This window comes from Panthera uncia, chromosome D4 (genome assembly GCF_023721935.1).
Source record: "Panthera uncia isolate 11264 chromosome D4, Puncia_PCG_1.0, whole genome shotgun sequence".
Lineage (NCBI taxonomy): Eukaryota > Metazoa > Chordata > Mammalia > Carnivora > Felidae > Panthera > Panthera uncia.
The window spans coordinates 31276087-31294697 of NC_064807.1; the positions used below are offsets into that span (position 1 = coordinate 31276087).

The following is an 18611-nucleotide window of genomic DNA, read 5'->3' on the forward strand; positions in this document are numbered from 1 at the left end:
CTGGTGGGCATCGGTGTCTTTTTTTCCCTATAGGCCATATGGATAATTATGAAATGGAAAGTATAGGCACATTTAAGATTAATTAATGCAGGGAGAGGCCAGTTGATCTTTGTTAGGGTATTCCTCAAGTTTCCATTTCTTGTTGACATAGGAATAGCCCCATCTGATTCTATAGACATATTTATTTATACTTTGCTCTTTAGGAATGATTTAAGCCATACAGAGAAAGACAGATACCATATGGTTTCACTCTTATGTGGATCCTGAGAAACGTAACAGAAACCCATGGGGGAGGGGAAGGAAAAAAAAAAAGAGGTTAGAGTGGGAGAGAGCCAAAGCATAAGAGACTGTTAAAAACTGAGAACAAACTGAGGGTTGATGGGGGGTGGGAGGGAGGGTAGGGTGGGTGATGGGTATTGAGGAGGGCACCTTTTGGGATGAGCACTGGGTGTTGTATGGAAACCAATTTGACAGTAAATTTCATATATTAAATAAATAAATAAATAAATAAACATTTAAAAATTTAAAAAATAAAATAAATAAATAAAAAAGAAATGATTTAAGGTAGCTTATAATGATATATAAGTTATAGTAGGGTAACTAACTACAAATAGGCTAAAGAAAAAACAAGTATAGAGAATTAAAAAGAGCTAGGGATAAGGCTTATACATAAACAAGCATCCTTGAATCCTCTATATTAGCTGTGATAGACTATACGTTTTGACTTGGAGAGTTCTAATAACTAATTTAGATGGGGAGATGTATCAGTTGTATAGTTGAACAGTCGAGGATCATCTATTCTTGCTACTTTTGTTTTAATAATAGGAACTTCAAATGAGTAAATTCCATTCTCCAGGTTAGTGATATCAGAGCGCATGCTGCCATTTAAATTGGACAGCTCTGGCTTTTGAACTGAATTTGAGATTCTATGATATTATAATCTTTCACATTCTTTAAAGGAATGATAAGGGTTTTTTTTTTTGCTACCTTAACCATATAAATATTTTGAAAAGTTTAATACTAAAATGCCAGCTGAACATCTATATTATACACCAACTATTACATCTTAAAACATTTTCTGACCTAGAAAGGCCATTCTGTTACTGGCTTTAATATGGTATATTAAAATTCCTTTCTCTTTTAAAGGTATTGTCCTTCCTGTAAAACTGATTCCAGTGAAGTTGTAAAGGCTGGTGAAAGACTCAAGATGAGTAAAAAGAAAGCAAAGATGCCATCAGCTAGTACTGAAAGCCGGAGAGACTGGGGCAGGGTAAGGAAGAAAGTCATCTTTCCTTCTTAGCTATAATGTTTTAACTGTAATGCAAGTTATAACTGTTTGATACCAACAGTAGTAGTGACATAAATTACATTTGCTGTATCAGAAATATTAAATAATTTTATTGTTTATTTGCTATAACTTAATTATGTGTTAATTAAATCATATAAATTATGTATTATGCAGTTAGGTTTCTGTTTTGTTCTCATTTTATTTGACTTTAAGATTTGGCTTTAAGGGTAGACATAACCAATTTGTCAAACAACTTGTTCTATAACTTGTAGGGGATGGCCTGTGTTGGTCGCACTAGAGAATGTACTATTGTTCCTTCTAATCATTATGGACCTATTCCTGGGATTCCTGTTGGATCAACATGGAGATTTAGAGTTCAGGTATGTTTTTAAATTGACTTTGTTGAAAGGGTAAAGTTGTAAAAAATTGTAGCAGTGTCAGTATCTATTGATTATAAGTGGGCTAATCTAGGTTGTATCGCATGGCATTCAGTTGTTACAATGAAAGATTCTCTATAGGATGAGTAGACTCTTCCACATAGTTTAACAGGTCCATACATCATGGAATTAGGCATCAGCTGTGCTTTTTTTAATCATTTTTACTGTTTTCTAGATATGACAGTTAACATTATTAAACTTTCTAGAGAATTTTTCTTGCTGAGAATTTAATATTTGAAATATTAGGGGTTTCTTTCTTTAAAATTTGTGGTAAGTTCTCATTTAATCTTGTTGAAGTCCAAGAAAGCTCATTCCAGGTGTTTTGTTTGTAGCTTATCCTCCGGAATGAATGTTAAGTTGTTGGTCAGAGGAAGTGCCAGGTGATCCAATGATAAAATCACTTGTCACATCTTTTCCTGTTGTATCCATTTCTAATTTCTTTATTATAAAGGTAATTTTATCGTTATAGAGATTTTAAAAGTTTTTTGTCCTCATTTTCTGTTTCTCAGGCACCACCACTTTGAAGTTTTAGCTGTTTCTTCTAGATTTACCTCCTTATTTCTAAGTAGCATGTTTATACTGCTTTTGTCTTTGTATTTTAGTTTTATTAACTTCTTTCTATGGTTGATGAGCATTAAGTTTAACACACTGTGTGTCTTCCCATGTTTGCAATGGTTATATTACAATTTTGGCTAAATACATATGCATGTTGTATAGTATGACTCAAATCTTTAAATACAGTAAAAAATACTACAAATAAATACAATATAATATAAATACAATAAAAAGTACACTTAGCATATTTTTAATTGCCTTGGGTTTTTGTTTGCTTCATTCTTTTTTTATATACCTATCACTAATTCATTCCCAAACTTTAAAAGCCCCCATTAATACTGTCTCAGATGCGTTTGCAGTTGTTAGCCTGAGCAGTTAGAAGAATGGATTTGCCATTTAGGAAGTGGGGAAGAATCAGAAGAGATTTATTGTCATCAGGATTGATGAGATTGAGAATCAGGTGGTCCCATCTTCTGAAGTACCTGGTGTTTTCAAGGCTTACACTCAGGTTCTGAGGCTTTTATTAGCTTCTCACTGGCTTCTAATGTGTGTCTTTCCCTGCCCCACTGTGCACCGTCCAGGGAATTTGAGGAACACAAAGTAATGCTGTTTTAGTGAGCCAAAATTGAAGACCTATGGGGAGAAGCAATAGGCCATTGAAGTAGTAGAATAGCATGATTAAACTAACGAATTGGGTAGCATGTTTGGGTAACATTGAGTAGTTTTGGTTCAAACATTTGCTCTATGAAGGAGAAGCTGGAGAAGATAAGAGTTAAGGCTGGGAACACACAGAAGAATGAAACTGGACCACTTTCTTACACCACACACAAACATAAATTAAAAATGGATGAAAGATCTAAATGTGAGACAGGAAACCATCAAAATCCTAGAAGAGAAAACAGGCAGCAACCTCTTTGACTTCAGCCACAGCAACTTCTTACTTGACATGTCTCCGGAGGCAAGGGAAATAAAAGCAAAAAATGAACTGTTGAGACCTCATCAAGATAAAAAGCTTCTACACAGCAAGGGGCACAGTCAACAAAAGTAAAAGGCAAGCAACAGAATGGGAGAAGATATTTTTAAATGACACATCAGTTAAAGGGTTAGTATCCAAAATCTAAAAAGAACTTACCAAACTCAGCACCCCAAAAAGAAATAATCCAGTGAAGAAATGGGCAGAAGACATGAATAGACCCTTTTCCAAAGAAGACATCCAGGTGGCCAGCAGACACATGAAAAGATGCTCAACATCACTCATCATGAGGGAAATACAAACCAAAACCACATTGAGATACCACCTCATACCAGTTAGAGTGGCTAAATTTAACAACTTAGACAGCAACAGATGTTGGCAAGGATATAGAGAAAGGGGAACTTTCTTGCTCTGTTGGTCAGAATGCAAACTGGTGGAGTCACTCTGGAAAACAGTGTGGAGGTTCCTCAAAAAATTAAAAATAGAAGTACCCTACAACTCAGCAGTAGCTCTACTAGCAATTTATCCTGAGGATACAGGAGTGCTGATTCATAAGGGCACATGTACCCCAATGTTTATAACAGTGCTATCAACAATAGCCAAATTATGGAAAGAGCCCAAATCAACTGATGAATGGATTAAAAGATGTGGTGTATGTATGTGTGTGTGTGTATATATATATACACACACAAACACACACACACATACACATATATACACACATACACACACACACACAATAGAATACTACTCAGCAATTTAAAAGAATGAAATCTTGCCATTTGCAACAATATGGATGGAACTGGAGGGTATTATGCTAAGTGAAATAAGTCAGTCAGAAATAGATAATTATATGATTTTCACTCATATGTATGTGGAATTTGAGAAACAGAAGAACATAGAGGAAGGGAAAAAAAATAAGTTACAGAGATAGAGGCAAACCATAAAAGACTCTTCAATACAGAGAACAAACTGAGGGTTGATGGGGTGGGGGGTTGAGGGGGCAGGAAAAATGGGAGATGGGCATTGAGGAGGGCACTTGTTGGGATGAGCACTGGGTGTTGTATGTAAGTGATCAATCACGGGAATCTAATCCTGAAGCCAAGACTACACTGTATACAGTGTTAGCTAACGTTGCGATAAATTACTTTAAAAAAAAAAAAAAGTTAAGGCTGGGAAAGCAGATAGGAGCCAGATTGAGAGAGAGTAATGTGTAATACTTAATTTGGGCTTGGTATACAATAAGACCATTTAATATATTTTAAGCAGTTGAATATTAAAAGCAGAATTGTTCTTACAAGTATTTTCTGTTTGTGATCGGTAGAATGGGGTTTGAAGGGAAAAAACTGGAGGCAGTGAAAAAGGGGGGTTAATAACATTCATGACTCAAACTAAGATTATAGCAGAAGTAGAAAAGTAAAGACTTGAGAGATTTAGGAGATTGAATCAGCAGTATTTGTGACCAAATGTGTTTTAAGAATAGAGAAGAATGATGCAAAAATGACTGTTGCCTCTCTCATGTGGCTAGGGAGCAGTGCCATAATTAAAGACAAGAAATAAGATGGGGAGGGATCTGGGCCACTGATAGCAAATTCTGTTTGACCCAAGTTGAGCTGGAATGACCGGTAGACATAAAATGATGATTATTTAATAATTATTTTGAAACTTGGAATTCTAGATCTGAGCAGTTTTAAGAGTCATCAGCTTAGTACCTAGGGGATATGTAGTAAGAAAGAAGTAAAGTCGGGGAGGAAAGATAGAACTCTGGGTGACATTCAGTTCTTAGTTGGAGGGTTTTAGGATCCAATAATATATACGAAAGCATTTTGTAAACATAACTGTTCAAAGGTATTTTGAGACTCTCTTTATTTCATAGGTGAGCGAAGCGGGTGTCCATAGGCCCCATGTTGGTGGAATTCATGGTCGAAGTAATGATGGGGCTTATTCTCTTGTCCTTGCTGGTGGATTTGCGGATGAAGTAGTAAGTCATAATACAACCTTGTTCTTTAGAACCATTCTTAATCATTCAGTAAAATACAGAAGTTTTGTGTAGGGTGTATAAAACCCCATCTTTTTTTAGCATAGTTTTTATGTTGAAGTGGTCACTTCTATATAAGTTATAAGAAAAGTCAGTTGACAGTCTTTAATCTTTACAAGTGTTGATTTATGTATACATGTGGTTGCTGATTATTGCAATGAAAACATACTTTACAGAGCTCATTTTTTTATTAAACTTTTTATTTTGGGATATTGCAGATTGACATGTAGCATTAGAAATACTACAGAGATCTCTGTGCTCTTTACCCATTTTCCTCCCAATGGTAACATCTTGCAAAACTGTAGTACAGTATCACAACCAGGATATTGACATATTGATATATTCAGATCACTGAACATTTTCCCTTAACCACAAGTATCCCTCATTGTGCCCTTTGATAACCACACATACTGTATCTGCTCTCCCTCAACCCATCCCTAACCCCTGACAACCACTAATCTGTTCTCCATTCCTATAATTTTGTTGCTTCAAAGATTTTTATAATTGGGGACATCTGGGCGTCTCAGTCCATTATGTGTTTGACTCTTGATTTTGGCTCAGGTTATGATCTCACAGTTGTGAGGCTGGGCTCCACACTGATCATGGAGCCTGCTTAAGATTCTCTCTCACTCTCCCTCTGCCCCTCCCCCATTTACACACTCTCACTCTCTCAAAAAAAAAAAAAAAAATAAATAATTTTTATGAGTGGAATCATACAGTATGTGACCTTTGGGAATGGTACTTTTTGCCCAGCATAATTCTCAAATTGTGGCATGTATTAATATTTTATTCCTTTTTTATTGCTGAGTAGTATTCCATGATATAGGTATAACACAGTTTGTTTAACCATTCACTCATTGAAGAACATTCAGGTTGTTATAGTTTTTGACTTTACAGATGACTGTGATAAATGTTTGAGTACAGGCTTTTGTTGTTTTTTGTTTTTTATAAACGTAACTCTTGATTTCTCTGTGATGAATGCCCAGAAGTGTACTGTTGTGTTATATGGTAGTTGAACATTTAGTTTTTTTAGGAAGCTGCCAAATTGTTTTCCAGAGGGATTATACTACTTTACATTCCTATTATCAGTGTGTAAGTGATTCAGTTTCTCTACATTCTTACCAGCATTCAGTGTTGTTGCTTTATTTTACTTTAGCCATTCTGATAGGTATGTAGTGAGATCTCATTGTGGTTTTAGTTGACAGTTCCCAAATGGCTGATGATGTTAGGCATGATTTATTTGCTTTTTTGCTGTGTGTATAGCCTCCTTGGTGGTATATCTTCAGGTCGTTTGCCCATTTTTCTAATTGGGTCACGTTTGGTTTGCTGTTCATTAAATGTGTACTTTACATGTATTTTCTCCCATTCTGTTTCATTGGTTTGTTTTCATGGTATATTATAATGATGAATTAGAGTAGCTATGGAGAAGCCAAGATGTAGTATGCTTTCAGACAAAGGTAGAAAAGTTTACCATTTTTCTGACTGGCAGATTTGGCAGTACATTTGCATTAGCATGGCAAAGGAAACTGAAAATGGAAATATTCAAGTTAAGTCTTTGAGTACTCCTTTAACACGTATATTTTGAAGTTGTATTTTTCAGAAATACAAAGGGTGTTGTATAGTTTATTACAGTAGGCACTTATTTTTTTTTAAGGCTCTGTAAGAAAACAAGCCAAGAGTAGAAACTCTTTAATATGTTTTTAGCATCGACCCAGTTGTGTTTGATCTGGAGTCTCACATTTGTGTGTGAGACTTGCCTAATTATTTTACCCCAGTGAACCTCAGTTTCCCCATGTGTAAAATAGAGAAAATAGTATCACCATTTTATATCAAAATAATTGATGTTAAATGAGGTAATTTATGTAATCTTGGAACATAACAAGAATTCAAACAATTGTATTGTCTATAGCAGATTATCTTAAATATATGAAACATAAACATGTAAAGTTGAAAATGAGTGCCAATTGAATTCAGGTGGGTATTATTACTTCCCTTTTTCCCCATCTTTTGAATATAGTTACTAATCAAACATTAAACATTTGCAGTACTGATGAGTTCTCAATGATGTGTATTAAGCAGTTAAAGAATGTTAAATAATGTAAGAATATTTTAAGGCTAAAACACATAGGCTTAGTTCACCAACTAAGATGTATCTGGAGATGTTAATATATTTTATAAGCATTTTCAATCTTTTCCTCTTTTATCATAGGCAGATCATATGTACAGAAATAGGTGGAGGAAACCTGAATAAGCTTTTTTTTTTTCTTTTTTTTTTTTGAAAATGATTTGTTTTGAAACCTTTAATTTAGTGTAACATCCATGTAACCAGTGATCTTTGTTCTGTCCAGATGAATGGACATGAAACTACTGAATACCTGTTGATAAACTGGTTAATATTTTAGTCTAGTAACTTGACAATCAAATGCTAGTTTTAGTGCCCTTTGTGACCTCACTTAAGGAATGAGGATCCACAAAGCTGGTCTGCCTTTTAGTTGTCTTGAGAAGTAGTTTGCTTAGTGATAGGAACAGATTCTGGAACTAAACAGTTAGGGTTTGTGTCCTGGTGCCATCTCTTACTAGCTAAGTGACTTTAGGGAAGTTAATGAACCTCTTCCTCATCTATAAAATAAGGCTTTATGATACTTTACATCACAGGGTTGATGTGAGGGTAAAAAGAATCCGTGTAAAATCTTAGCCTAACCACACACACACACACACACACACACACACAGTAAGTGGAAGTGTTACCAGCAGTAGTGGTAGTACCCAGTTTTGCAAACATGTAAGGAGTATTAGAAGAGAGAAACTCACAGAAATTGCAACTGTATTCTATCTAAATAGCCTTGAATTAAGGAATCATCAAAGGTGTCTGAGAAAAGTTTAATGATGTTAACTATGCTTTAGGATATTTATCTGATAGTCTTTGGCGGGGGGTGTTGAGAAGATTTGAGATGAACTCCTTTTGCTTGATAAAGATGATGGCAGGAATGGGAACATCCAGCTTATTGTGTTAGACAGCTGCTTTACAACTTGAAAAAAGAGTAGAGACTGGGAAATTGAGTCACTGTGGGGCAGTGGTATGTCCCCTCTATAAATGATGACTTCTTATGTGAGGGGTTCTCAAACAGCAGTCTTCTTTAGGCTACTGGCTCACAGGGGTACATGGACTTAAAGATGTAATAAATTTGGGCTGATCATTTTTCTTTAGGAAAATTAGTCTGAACTAATACCGACTGAGCTCTGACAGTCTGACAATTCTTTTTTCCCCAGTGACAATTAAAGTTTCTATTGGTGTGACGATTAAAGTAAGGATGAGTTAATGACATAGAATACAATATGAGGTAGAATAACTATTTTTACTTATTTGCTGCTTGAAAAATAATCAGAAATGTTTTTGTTCTTTCGTTTTAAACAGTACTGAGCTTAGATTGTCCCTATTATTCTCTCCTAGTCCCCACTCCCTTTTCCTTGCACTGCCACAATTCTAACTTCAAAAGTTGACAGAGTTGGGGTGCCTGGGTGGCTCAGTCAGTTCAGTGTCCAACTCCTGATTTTGGTTCAGGTCATGAGCCTTAGTCTTTAAGATATAGTCCTCAGTATTGGATCAACAAAAACTGAAGTCAAGGTTTTTAGACAGATAAGAACACTTACTAGACCATGAGATTTTGGGGGCACCTGGGTGGCTCAGTCAGTTAAGCATCCGACTTCAGCTCAGGTCATGATCTCACGGTTCATGAATTAGAGCCCCGGGTCATGAGTTAGAGCCCCGTGCAGGGTTCTGTGCTGACAGCTCAGAGCCTGGAGCCTGTTTCAAATTCTGTGTCTCCCTCTCTCTCTGCCCCTCCCCAGCTCACACTCTGTCTCTCTCCATCTCTCAAAAGTGAATAAACATTTAAAAAAAATTTTTTTTAAACATGAAATTTTAGTTTTGACTTTATCCAAAGGAAAAACAAGATACAAAATAATTGACCTTTATAACAGACAAGGATTTAATAGAGAACACTTCATTATCTTGAGTTCAGTCTAAACTAATTAAAATCTTGCAATAAAGAAGTAACACTAATGGGTGGGGGAATGGGCAAGATGAGTGAAGAGGAGTAAGAGATAGAATCTTCTAGTTATGGAATTACTAAGTCATGGGAATATAAAAGACAGCATAAATAATATAGTCAATGGTTATATTAGCATTGTATGGTGATAGATGGTAGCTACACTTGGGGTTAGCATAGAGTAATGTGTAATTTTGTTGAATCACTATGTTGGATGCCTGAGACTAATGTTATATTGTGTGTCAACTATAACAATAATTAAAAAAAAGAACCACTATTTTGATAGTGCTAATAGAATTAATTTGTATACTGATACTCTTCTCAATTGATTTTGAGTACTGATTCAGATAGAAACTTCGTAATATCAATATAAATTTATAGCTATTACAGAGATATTTGTGGAGCTAGTTTATGTAATACTAGCATATTTTGGCATGTTTTTTTCACATTTACTAGATACTTTATACAGAGTTTAGTTTTCAAATTCTTTTCCAATGTTCTTTTTAATGCTAGGTGATTTTTTTTATCTCAGTGTGATTTGAGTGAACCTGTACAGCGTGAAATGTGGGGAACTTAGTATTCTGTAAGGATTTTAATTTTGAAATTTAACAGCAAACTTGGGTATGACATCGATTGCTGATGGGAAATCAGATTTACTGAAATGATATTCTGTAAAAACCTACAAGCTAATATTGATGTTTATTTTAATACCGTTGAATTAAATGAAATAATATTCCCAGTCCATAAGACCTTATTTTCTAACATTCTTTTTTTTAATTTTTTTAAATGTTTGTTTGTTTATAATGTTTATTTGTTTTTGAGAGAGACAGACAGAACAAAAGCAGGGAAGGGGCAGAGAGAGAGGGAGACACAGAATCCGAAGCAGGCTCCAGGCTCTGAGTTGTCAGCACAGAGCCTGACGTGGGGCTCAAACTCACGAACCGCAGGATCACAACCTGAGCCAAAGCTGGCCGCTTACCCGACTGAGCCACCCAGGAGCCCGTTTTCTAACATTCTGTAGATTATTGGCTTATATGTATAGCATGAGAATAGCCACATTTAGAAGTATTGGAAGCTGTAACTTTAAAATGATCAACTTGATAACTTGATATAACTTGAAGGTATACTACATCCACCGCATTTAAATTTTGTCTGATTTTGGTATATACCTTGAGAGTACGTGTAAATTCATAACATCCTAACCAAGTGCTCTAACTGTAAAACAAGAATTAGTGAAATTATATTTGGGCTTAGGTATCTTAATGTTGAAATTTTTCTCCTGTAGGACCGAGGTGATGAATTCACATACACTGGGAGTGGTGGTAAAAATCTTGCTGGTAATAAAAGAATTGGTGCACCATCAGCTGATCAAACATTAACAAACATGAACAGGTATTCTTTACTGTTAGAATTTGTAAAGTCTATTTATTTGGGCTTTGTATAAAAGTTTGATTATATTAATATAATTTGTAAGTTATTCTGTAGGGCAGAATCTTAAATTGAGAGTTAAAGATCTAAATTTAAAATCCCATTATCTGATTATATAATTGTTTATAAGTATTGTAACTTATTTCTTTATATTTTGTAAATAACATAATTCCCAGTCTTAATACATGTGCTTTACATTTTAAAACATGTTGAAACCTTTGAAGGAAGGGAATCTAATATAAGTGATATTGAGAACAAGGTGGCTTATCTACTACCTCATGGATCAAAGTTATGTTTTACCCAACACAGATTTGTCTTTTAAAGTAACAAACTTCTTTTTAGAGGAAACTCACCAATATGAAGTAGGTTTAAGATTGGGAGCCCACATTTGTGGGCATAAGTGAAATATCAGATAAACTTAAAGCTATACTCAAGGTGCTTTTAGGATTTATAATGTCTTTTAAATGTTAGAATGTTTAGTTATAACAGTGACCTTTTCTAACCAAATGCTTATAAAGCATTACAAAAGAGCCACCTTGTGCTGACCTTTGTTCTATGGTATTAATGATATGCCAGCTTCCATGGGAGCAGAAAACTTGATGACTTCAAAATGTTTTAGTTCATAAATGCATGCTAATAGCAATAATAATAAAGTGACCCAGATCATCAGATAGCAACAACTACATTATAACTTGTCATAATTTTTAGATCAATTTCATAAAGTCAAAATTTTTATATCCTATTGTTACGAGTGTTTTATGGATTATTGAGTAAAAATGAGTATTTTTCTTTGAATCTGAATCACTCGGTTTTAAGTAGTGTGCCCTTAATTTCTGATTACCGTGTGAAGTAAAGAATATACCAGTATGATTTCAAGAATTTGTTGCATACCAAATTACATAGTCTGTTTTTATGTCTTCCTTCTCTATTATTTCTGACAGTAGGATTATTTAACTGAACCAGCAGAGGAGACAGGTCAGATTTGCTGGTGAAACATTCCTGAAGTAGGAGTCCAGTCCCTAGTCTTTTTCTAGCGAGAAAGCAGCTCTTTAGGAGGAATGATCTTAAAAGGAGTTAGAAATATTTTGATGTTTTTGTCAGTGAAAGTATATCTTGAATTTTTAAAAGTGCTTTTTTAAGTTGTCTCATCTGAAGATTATATTTACCCTTTAATAATAATGAATTATTTTGATTGAATGAGATTTGTTTCCTAACTACCTGCACTTGTAATGTCAATGGTAAATATTTTTCAAGCTTTTAAAGAATCTAAGTATAACCCTGTTTACCATTATGTTACAATCTCAGAAAATAATTGACAAGTTGTAAAAATGTTTGTATTTAAGAGAAGGTAGTGAAAATAAAATTCTGACTGAAAACAATTTAGGATTGACTTACCGTAGGGACTCTGACATCCATTCAGTTAATTTATACGTTAAGTTTTGAGTACACATTGTGATTATAAAGACCTCTTGAGCAAAGATACATATATGTTTCATAAACATGAAAACCAAGGTCAAAGACCCTTAGCTCTGACCCATATTACACTTTTTCCTGACTAGTGTATGGTCCAGTTTATTTTTCCTTCTCCACTAAGAGGGAGTTTGACCCTTGCTTCTTGCTTTGAGAAGGTTGTTCCTATTTCTTCTCAGCTCTTTCACCTTATGAAACTGAAGTGGGCAGCAAGGTATCCTGGCCTTCCTTTATCAGGGCAGTTAGAAACAACCAATTGAGCTGCAGACTAATGGTAAAGCCTTGTTTTGCATAGTTTGATCTTCTTGGAATCTCTTCACATACTTGAACAACCTACATACTTAATGTGAAAATAGAAGTAAGTTATTAATGCCAGTTAGTGGTGGCAGTTCTGACTAAAGGTCCTTGTAAGTACCAAACCATTCTGTTCATTCTGTTCATGTGAAAATAGTACTTATTCTTTTCCTTGCTCTTTAAGAAGATGAAGTATGTATATCTCAATAGGTATTCCATAAATAAGATATAATACTAACACTAGAAGATTGGATACATTTTCTTCTACCTCCCAGAGATTTAATGCATCTCCCTTTGAGATAAAAAAAAAAAAAACATAACTTGGTAAACTCCAACTATTTGACCACATTTATGAAAGTTTTTTTGTTTTTTGTTTTTTGTTTTTTAACAAAACACTGTATTTACTTTAACAGTATAACTGTGATGAAGAGATTTGGGTAGATTAGACATTTCATCTTACGGTCAATTTCATTTGAAGCTGCATAAAAAGAATTATGCCCTGAAAAAGTATTTTGTATCATATCTGAATTTACCAAATTGGGTGTGTGTGTTTTTAACCTTACATGTTCTCAGTGGTGTCTTGTCACTTAAGTTAGGAAGTAGGTATCTCAGAGGAAGAATACTAATTTTAAATAGTTTCTGATTTGGTGGGGACTTCGGGGTTTTTTTGTTTGGTTTGGTTTTTTTTGTTGTTTTTGTTTTTTTGGCAGGACTAAGTTCTCCCAAGAAAGGTCTTCTAACATAACCTTACTGATTAATTACTACTAAGTGAGTACACATACTAAGGAAGCTTCAAGTAAATCAGGTGCTGCTTCTCACTCAGTGTTCCTCCTTGTTCATGTGTCATCATAAAAATAGTGATCTGGAGGAGCCAAAAATCTTTATTATCATGATTTAGTGCAGGCATTTGATTGCTTCAGTTTTATTTAAACTTACCTTTTTACTAGAAATCTTTAAACGATAATTTCATATTAAAATTGTTCTTTAATAACTTTTAAACGGTAAGGAATCTCTATCATCTGGAATGTGGAAAGTAGACCTAGAAAGGTCATTTGTACCTTGCTGACAAATTTATTTTTCTGGATTTCTTTCTACATTATTCCAGCAATATACTTCACTCCCTCCCTTATCAAAAATAACTACTACAACAATCACTTGCTTTAGTGTCCAACTTTCTCCCTTCCCTCGTTATTTAAAAAAAAATTCCATGTATTTCTAGTTGTTTTCTATTATACGTGGCACAGATGTTATTACTTTCAGAAGAACCCTACAGGCTATCTGAGAACCAATCCCCTGGCTTGGGGGTGACATCAGAAAACTGATTTGTCTTCTCTGCTGGTGGGGGAAAGCATAATCCTATTATCTGGAATAATATGGAAAGAATCATAGAATCTTAACTATCAGGTAAGGCATAATTCACCTTTTAATTGAGCTAATAATGCGATTATATACTTAAAGATTACTTGGTATAAAGACTTTGTTTTATTTTTTAGGGCATTGGCCCTAAACTGTGATGCTCCATTGGATGATAAAATTGGAGCAGAGTCTCGGAATTGGAGAGCTGGTAAGCCAGTCAGAGTGATACGCAGTTTTAAAGGGAGGAAGATCAGCAAATATGCTCCTGAAGAAGGCAACAGATATGATGGCATTTATAAGGTGCTCTATCTGGCATGACATCTTGTTAGTCATTTTTCCTGGGCTTTCAAGACAGGGTTGCCACAGGGAACAACCCTACAGTGGGTGGGCTAAAGGAAGTAGTAGACCACTTTAGTTGGTATCTCTACTTTTTCTGGAAATGTAACAGATACACAAAGTGAGCTCCTAACTTTGATATTTTTTCTCTTAATGCTTATTTGAAGTCCATAAGGGCAGAGTTCTGTTTTAGGTTAAGTTTTTTATAAGTATATATTCTCTGTGATAAAACTATTTAAATAACATGGGCATCATAGATACTGATCGTTATATCTTTCAGAATTATTTTAATTATAATAGATTTTCAGAGCCAAGCACATTATAATTGTTCAGATAGGTTGTATTGTTTTAAAAAATGGAGGCATTTACTGCCACCATTTTTATATCATATTATGCGAGATTCTATTATTCAGCATAATCTTGTTAATATTTCAAACTTATAGCAATGGGTACTTATGTGGGAACTACCTTAATTAAAAATCAAGGTAAAAACAGTATTCTAGTGATTTTTTATTTACTATTCTTAAAGCAAGTATCTTTTGAAGTTGTATTCAGTTAGGTCAAGTGTACTTAGTTAAACTAGTAATGTGGCATTATGAATAAGTCTAAATATTAAATCTCAAACTAGTACCGAAATAATTATGATTTAGGTGGTGAAATACTGGCCAGAGATTTCATCAAGCCATGGATTCTTGGTTTGGCGCTACCTTTTAAGAAGAGATGATGTTGAACCTGCTCCTTGGACCTCAGAAGGAATAGAACGGTCAAGGAGACTATGTCTACGTTTACAGGTTAGATTACATTTGTCTAGGCTACCTGTATGCTCATAAAAACACACACCTCTGTAGTATCTTTGTGCCTTAACACTGGATACAGCTCACAGCAATTGATCAGTGGACTGTAAGGGGTGAGGAATGAAATCATTCAAGTATACAGAAGGAAAACAAATAAAAAGGTAGTAGCATTCTAGGTGTCAAACTGCTCTAAGACCAAGAATTGTGCTTGGGAAAAACCAAGCCTTCAATGAAAAGTAAAATAGTTGTAATTCAATTTGGAAATGACTTGAACAATGAAGGAGAGGGATACATAAAATTAATATAGAGAAGACCTTAAGAAGGGAAGTTTATCATAGAGGGCACAGGGGGTGTGTCTCTGGTAGGGGAAGGGGGAGGTGGCTTATAAGAGTGGTCTGCTTCTCCTACCCTTCTCACTTTTCCTCACCCCTTTTTTCTCTTCCCCCTCAAAGCTGCTTCCCTGTCCTGTCACCACCTTTAGTGCTTTGCCTTTTTTTTCCCCTTTGCCCATGTTCAGCTGTTAACCCATATAAGACTTTGTTGGTTTTGTATGCATAATGGATGGTATGGCTACATTCCCCCGTCCACTGCCTATGCACCCTAGACTTTGTCCCTGACACTGACTTCAGAGCATGGTTTGAGTTCATCTTCCATCATTCCCCATTGTTGTGCTTCCTGTAAAGACTACCAGCTTTTCATTTCCCCTGGCTCTGCCCACACTGCATGTGTAGGGGCTGAACTATGGGCAAGTGTCTGACCACCCAGGCAGGTGAGTGTGTGTTTTCTAGTGCAAGTCTGTGTCTGTTTTTGTTTTCTTTTTAAACTTGTAGAATTGATTGTTTAAATGAGACCCATCAGCTGATAAAATAACTGCCAATATTCTTTTTATAACTTAATATAAAAAAATAACTTGTTAAATCCATTTTCAAAAGAATTTTTCAGATTCATTGTTCAGCAGAGCAATGCTCTAGATAGGTTAGATTTGAAACTAAGCAGAAGCATGTAAGCTCATCTACTATGATTAAGTTAAAAACATCATTGATGGGGCCTGAAACATGTTGAGCTTTAAATATCAGTGTTATCAACAAAGCATGTTCTCCCCATAAGGGTAGCCAGTAAAACACAAATAGTTAGAATTTTATTCCTTAAAGTCTAACCTTTAGCTGATAAAGAATTCAGTAATTTAGTGTCTTTAGGTCCTCTAAAAGCCCCTGTGCCCCACCTTATTTTGGGAGATAAGAAATTTGACCCTTAATGTTGCGGGTGGGTTTGTTTTGTTTTGTTTTTTAAAGATTGGCTCCACAATTGAGTGTACTACCATCTCTGTGAGTACCATATTGTGCTGTGTGGTTGATCTCATTTACCTTCATATCTAGATTCTTTAATTTCTTCCTCACACTTTTCAAGCCACCTAGTCAAACCTCCTGAAAACTTGTCTTTCCTCTTTTAGATCTGAAACTAAGATTATTATTTTATAAAATGGAATGTTTAACAGTCAAAACTACATGGTTTTACACTGAATTGGGGATTTTAATAGTCTTCTGTCCTTTAAATGTTTGTTTCCTTTATATAAAGTCTTTCAGTTTAGGGAAAATACAGACTCTTACCCCACTTCCCCTTTTTTAATTTCTCAGCAGCATCTAGAACCCCTTTTCTCTGTGAAACTTAAATCTGTATTGTACTTTTTCCCCCAACAGTATCCAGTAGGTTACCCTTCAGATAAGGAGGGGAAGAAGACTAAAGGACAGTCAAAGAAGCAGGCTAGTGGAGCTTCAAAAAGGCCAACTACAGATGGTAGGTAATGATTGCAAACATAAGTCCTAAAATCATAGTTTCTAATAAAGAAAAATATTAAGAGAAAAATTTGAGAAACTCCTAAGAAATTAAAAGCAAAGTGAAGGATTTTTTGGGGGTGGAGGGGTGGTGGGGGGCTTTCTGTGTATTTTAATAGTGTCAGAGCCAAAATAGCAGCAAACATAGTATTCTAAACTCCATCGGAAGTTAGATGCTGCTGTGTGTAGGTTATCTTCATGCTAAACATTAACTGGTACCAGTTAACTCTTAGGTCTCATAGTTGTGCTTAGAACCGCTAGTAAACCTGCTTATGTATTTTTAAATAAATCTAGATGATTGTCCAAGTGCCTCCAAAGTGTTAAAAACATCAGATTCAGCAGAAGCAGTTGAGGCTTTCCAACTAACCCCTCAACAACAACATCTAATCAGAGAAGATCACCAAAACCAGAAGCTATGGGATGAAGTGCTTGCATCTCTTGTGGAAGGTCCAGTATGTAAAGATTTTTTAAATAATAATGATTTATTATTGACATGATGAAAAATAATTTTCCTTTGCAAGTCAGTCAAAACTTGACGTTTTTATGTAATCATCTCATCCAGTGTCACTTTCAGAAATAATCTAAGGTAATACTTAAATGCTCTTAGGTGGATTTTAGGCCTCTTAGTTGTTGGTTTTGACCTCTTTGTGCCTGAACTTAATCATTTATGTTGAAGGCACTATTCATGGGAAGAATTTTCAGTTGTGTAAACACACTTAATTTAAAACTCATCAGGAAATTTTTTGCTATAGTTCCAAGTTATCTGATGATGGCATAAGTCTTAAGCAATTCAGCACATGTTTAACCTGTTTGTAAAATAAACCAGTGTTGATTTATTTAAATACTTTATATGTTTTGGATTTTTTTTCCCATTTTTGGTAATCATGAAATTTTAAAGTGAAAAGAAATTACAACTGATGTGTGTGGATTTTGTGTTAAGCTGTGTTTTGCAAATGAGGCTTCCTTATCAAATCCTAAAAGCTGGAGTTTTCAAATGTGAATTGGCTATTCCTTCTTTGTTCACTTGCTTTTATTTATGTCTTAATTCATTTGCTTAAAATTAGAATATTCTGTTTATTAGATATTAACCCCTTGTCAGGTGTAACATAATTACTTCTCTGCATTTTTTCCTCTGTGCAGCTATTGTGAGTGAACCTTAGTATCTTCTCTTGAAGTTTTATCCTGTCATCTTCTACTAATTTTCTTCTTTCCAATGCTCCTTTTATTTCTGTCAGTGTATTAGCCAGAATTTCTCATATGTCTGAAATCGGGTTAGTTAAGATCTTTCTATCTAAATTTAGAACTCTGAATTTTTGTGTTGCTTTTTGTTTGAGAAATAGTCATCAATATTAAGGAAGAATGTTCCCTGATATAATTTTTAAACATTTATTTATTTATTTCTGTGTGTGTGTGTGTGTGTGTGTGTGTGTGTGTGTGTATACATATTTTTTTTAAGATTTCATATTTCAGTAATCTCTGTACCCAGCACGAGGATTGAACTCAGAACCCTGAGATCTACCCTGGCTCTACCGATTGAGCCAGCCAGACGCCTTACTTATTTTTTAACTTATTTTTGAGTAACACCCAAAAATGGGGCTCAAACTCATGACACCAAGATCAAGATGCTCATGCTCTACAGACTGAGGCAGCCAGATGCCCCTAATTTTTAAAGTTTTAGAAATGGGTGAAATTTATCAAATACCCTTTAGGAGTCATCATTTCCTTTGCTTATGTATATGATAATGGGTTATTCTTGGTAAA

General features: G+C 34.8%; 1 protein-coding gene across 2 annotated transcripts in view; it reads left to right on the forward strand.

Annotated features, from left to right (window-relative positions):
* The window catches only part of UHRF2 (ubiquitin like with PHD and ring finger domains 2), an 82001-nt gene that overhangs the window by 55772 nt on the left and 7618 nt on the right, over positions 1-18611 (forward strand). The window contains exons 7-14 of one of the 2 annotated variants that reach the window (XM_049634467.1): positions 1147-1270; positions 1561-1668; positions 5130-5234; positions 10626-10732; positions 14026-14188; positions 14875-15015; positions 16716-16812; positions 17145-17302. In XM_049634467.1, coding sequence (XP_049490424.1) covers positions 1147-1270; positions 1561-1668; positions 5130-5234; positions 10626-10732; positions 14026-14188; positions 14875-15015; positions 16716-16812; positions 17145-17302 — 1003 coding nt within the window. The remainder of the gene's footprint in view (positions 1-1146; positions 1271-1560; positions 1669-5129; positions 5235-10625; positions 10733-14025; positions 14189-14874; positions 15016-16715; positions 16813-17144; positions 17303-18611) is intronic. The other variant, XM_049634475.1, reaches the window with a different exon arrangement.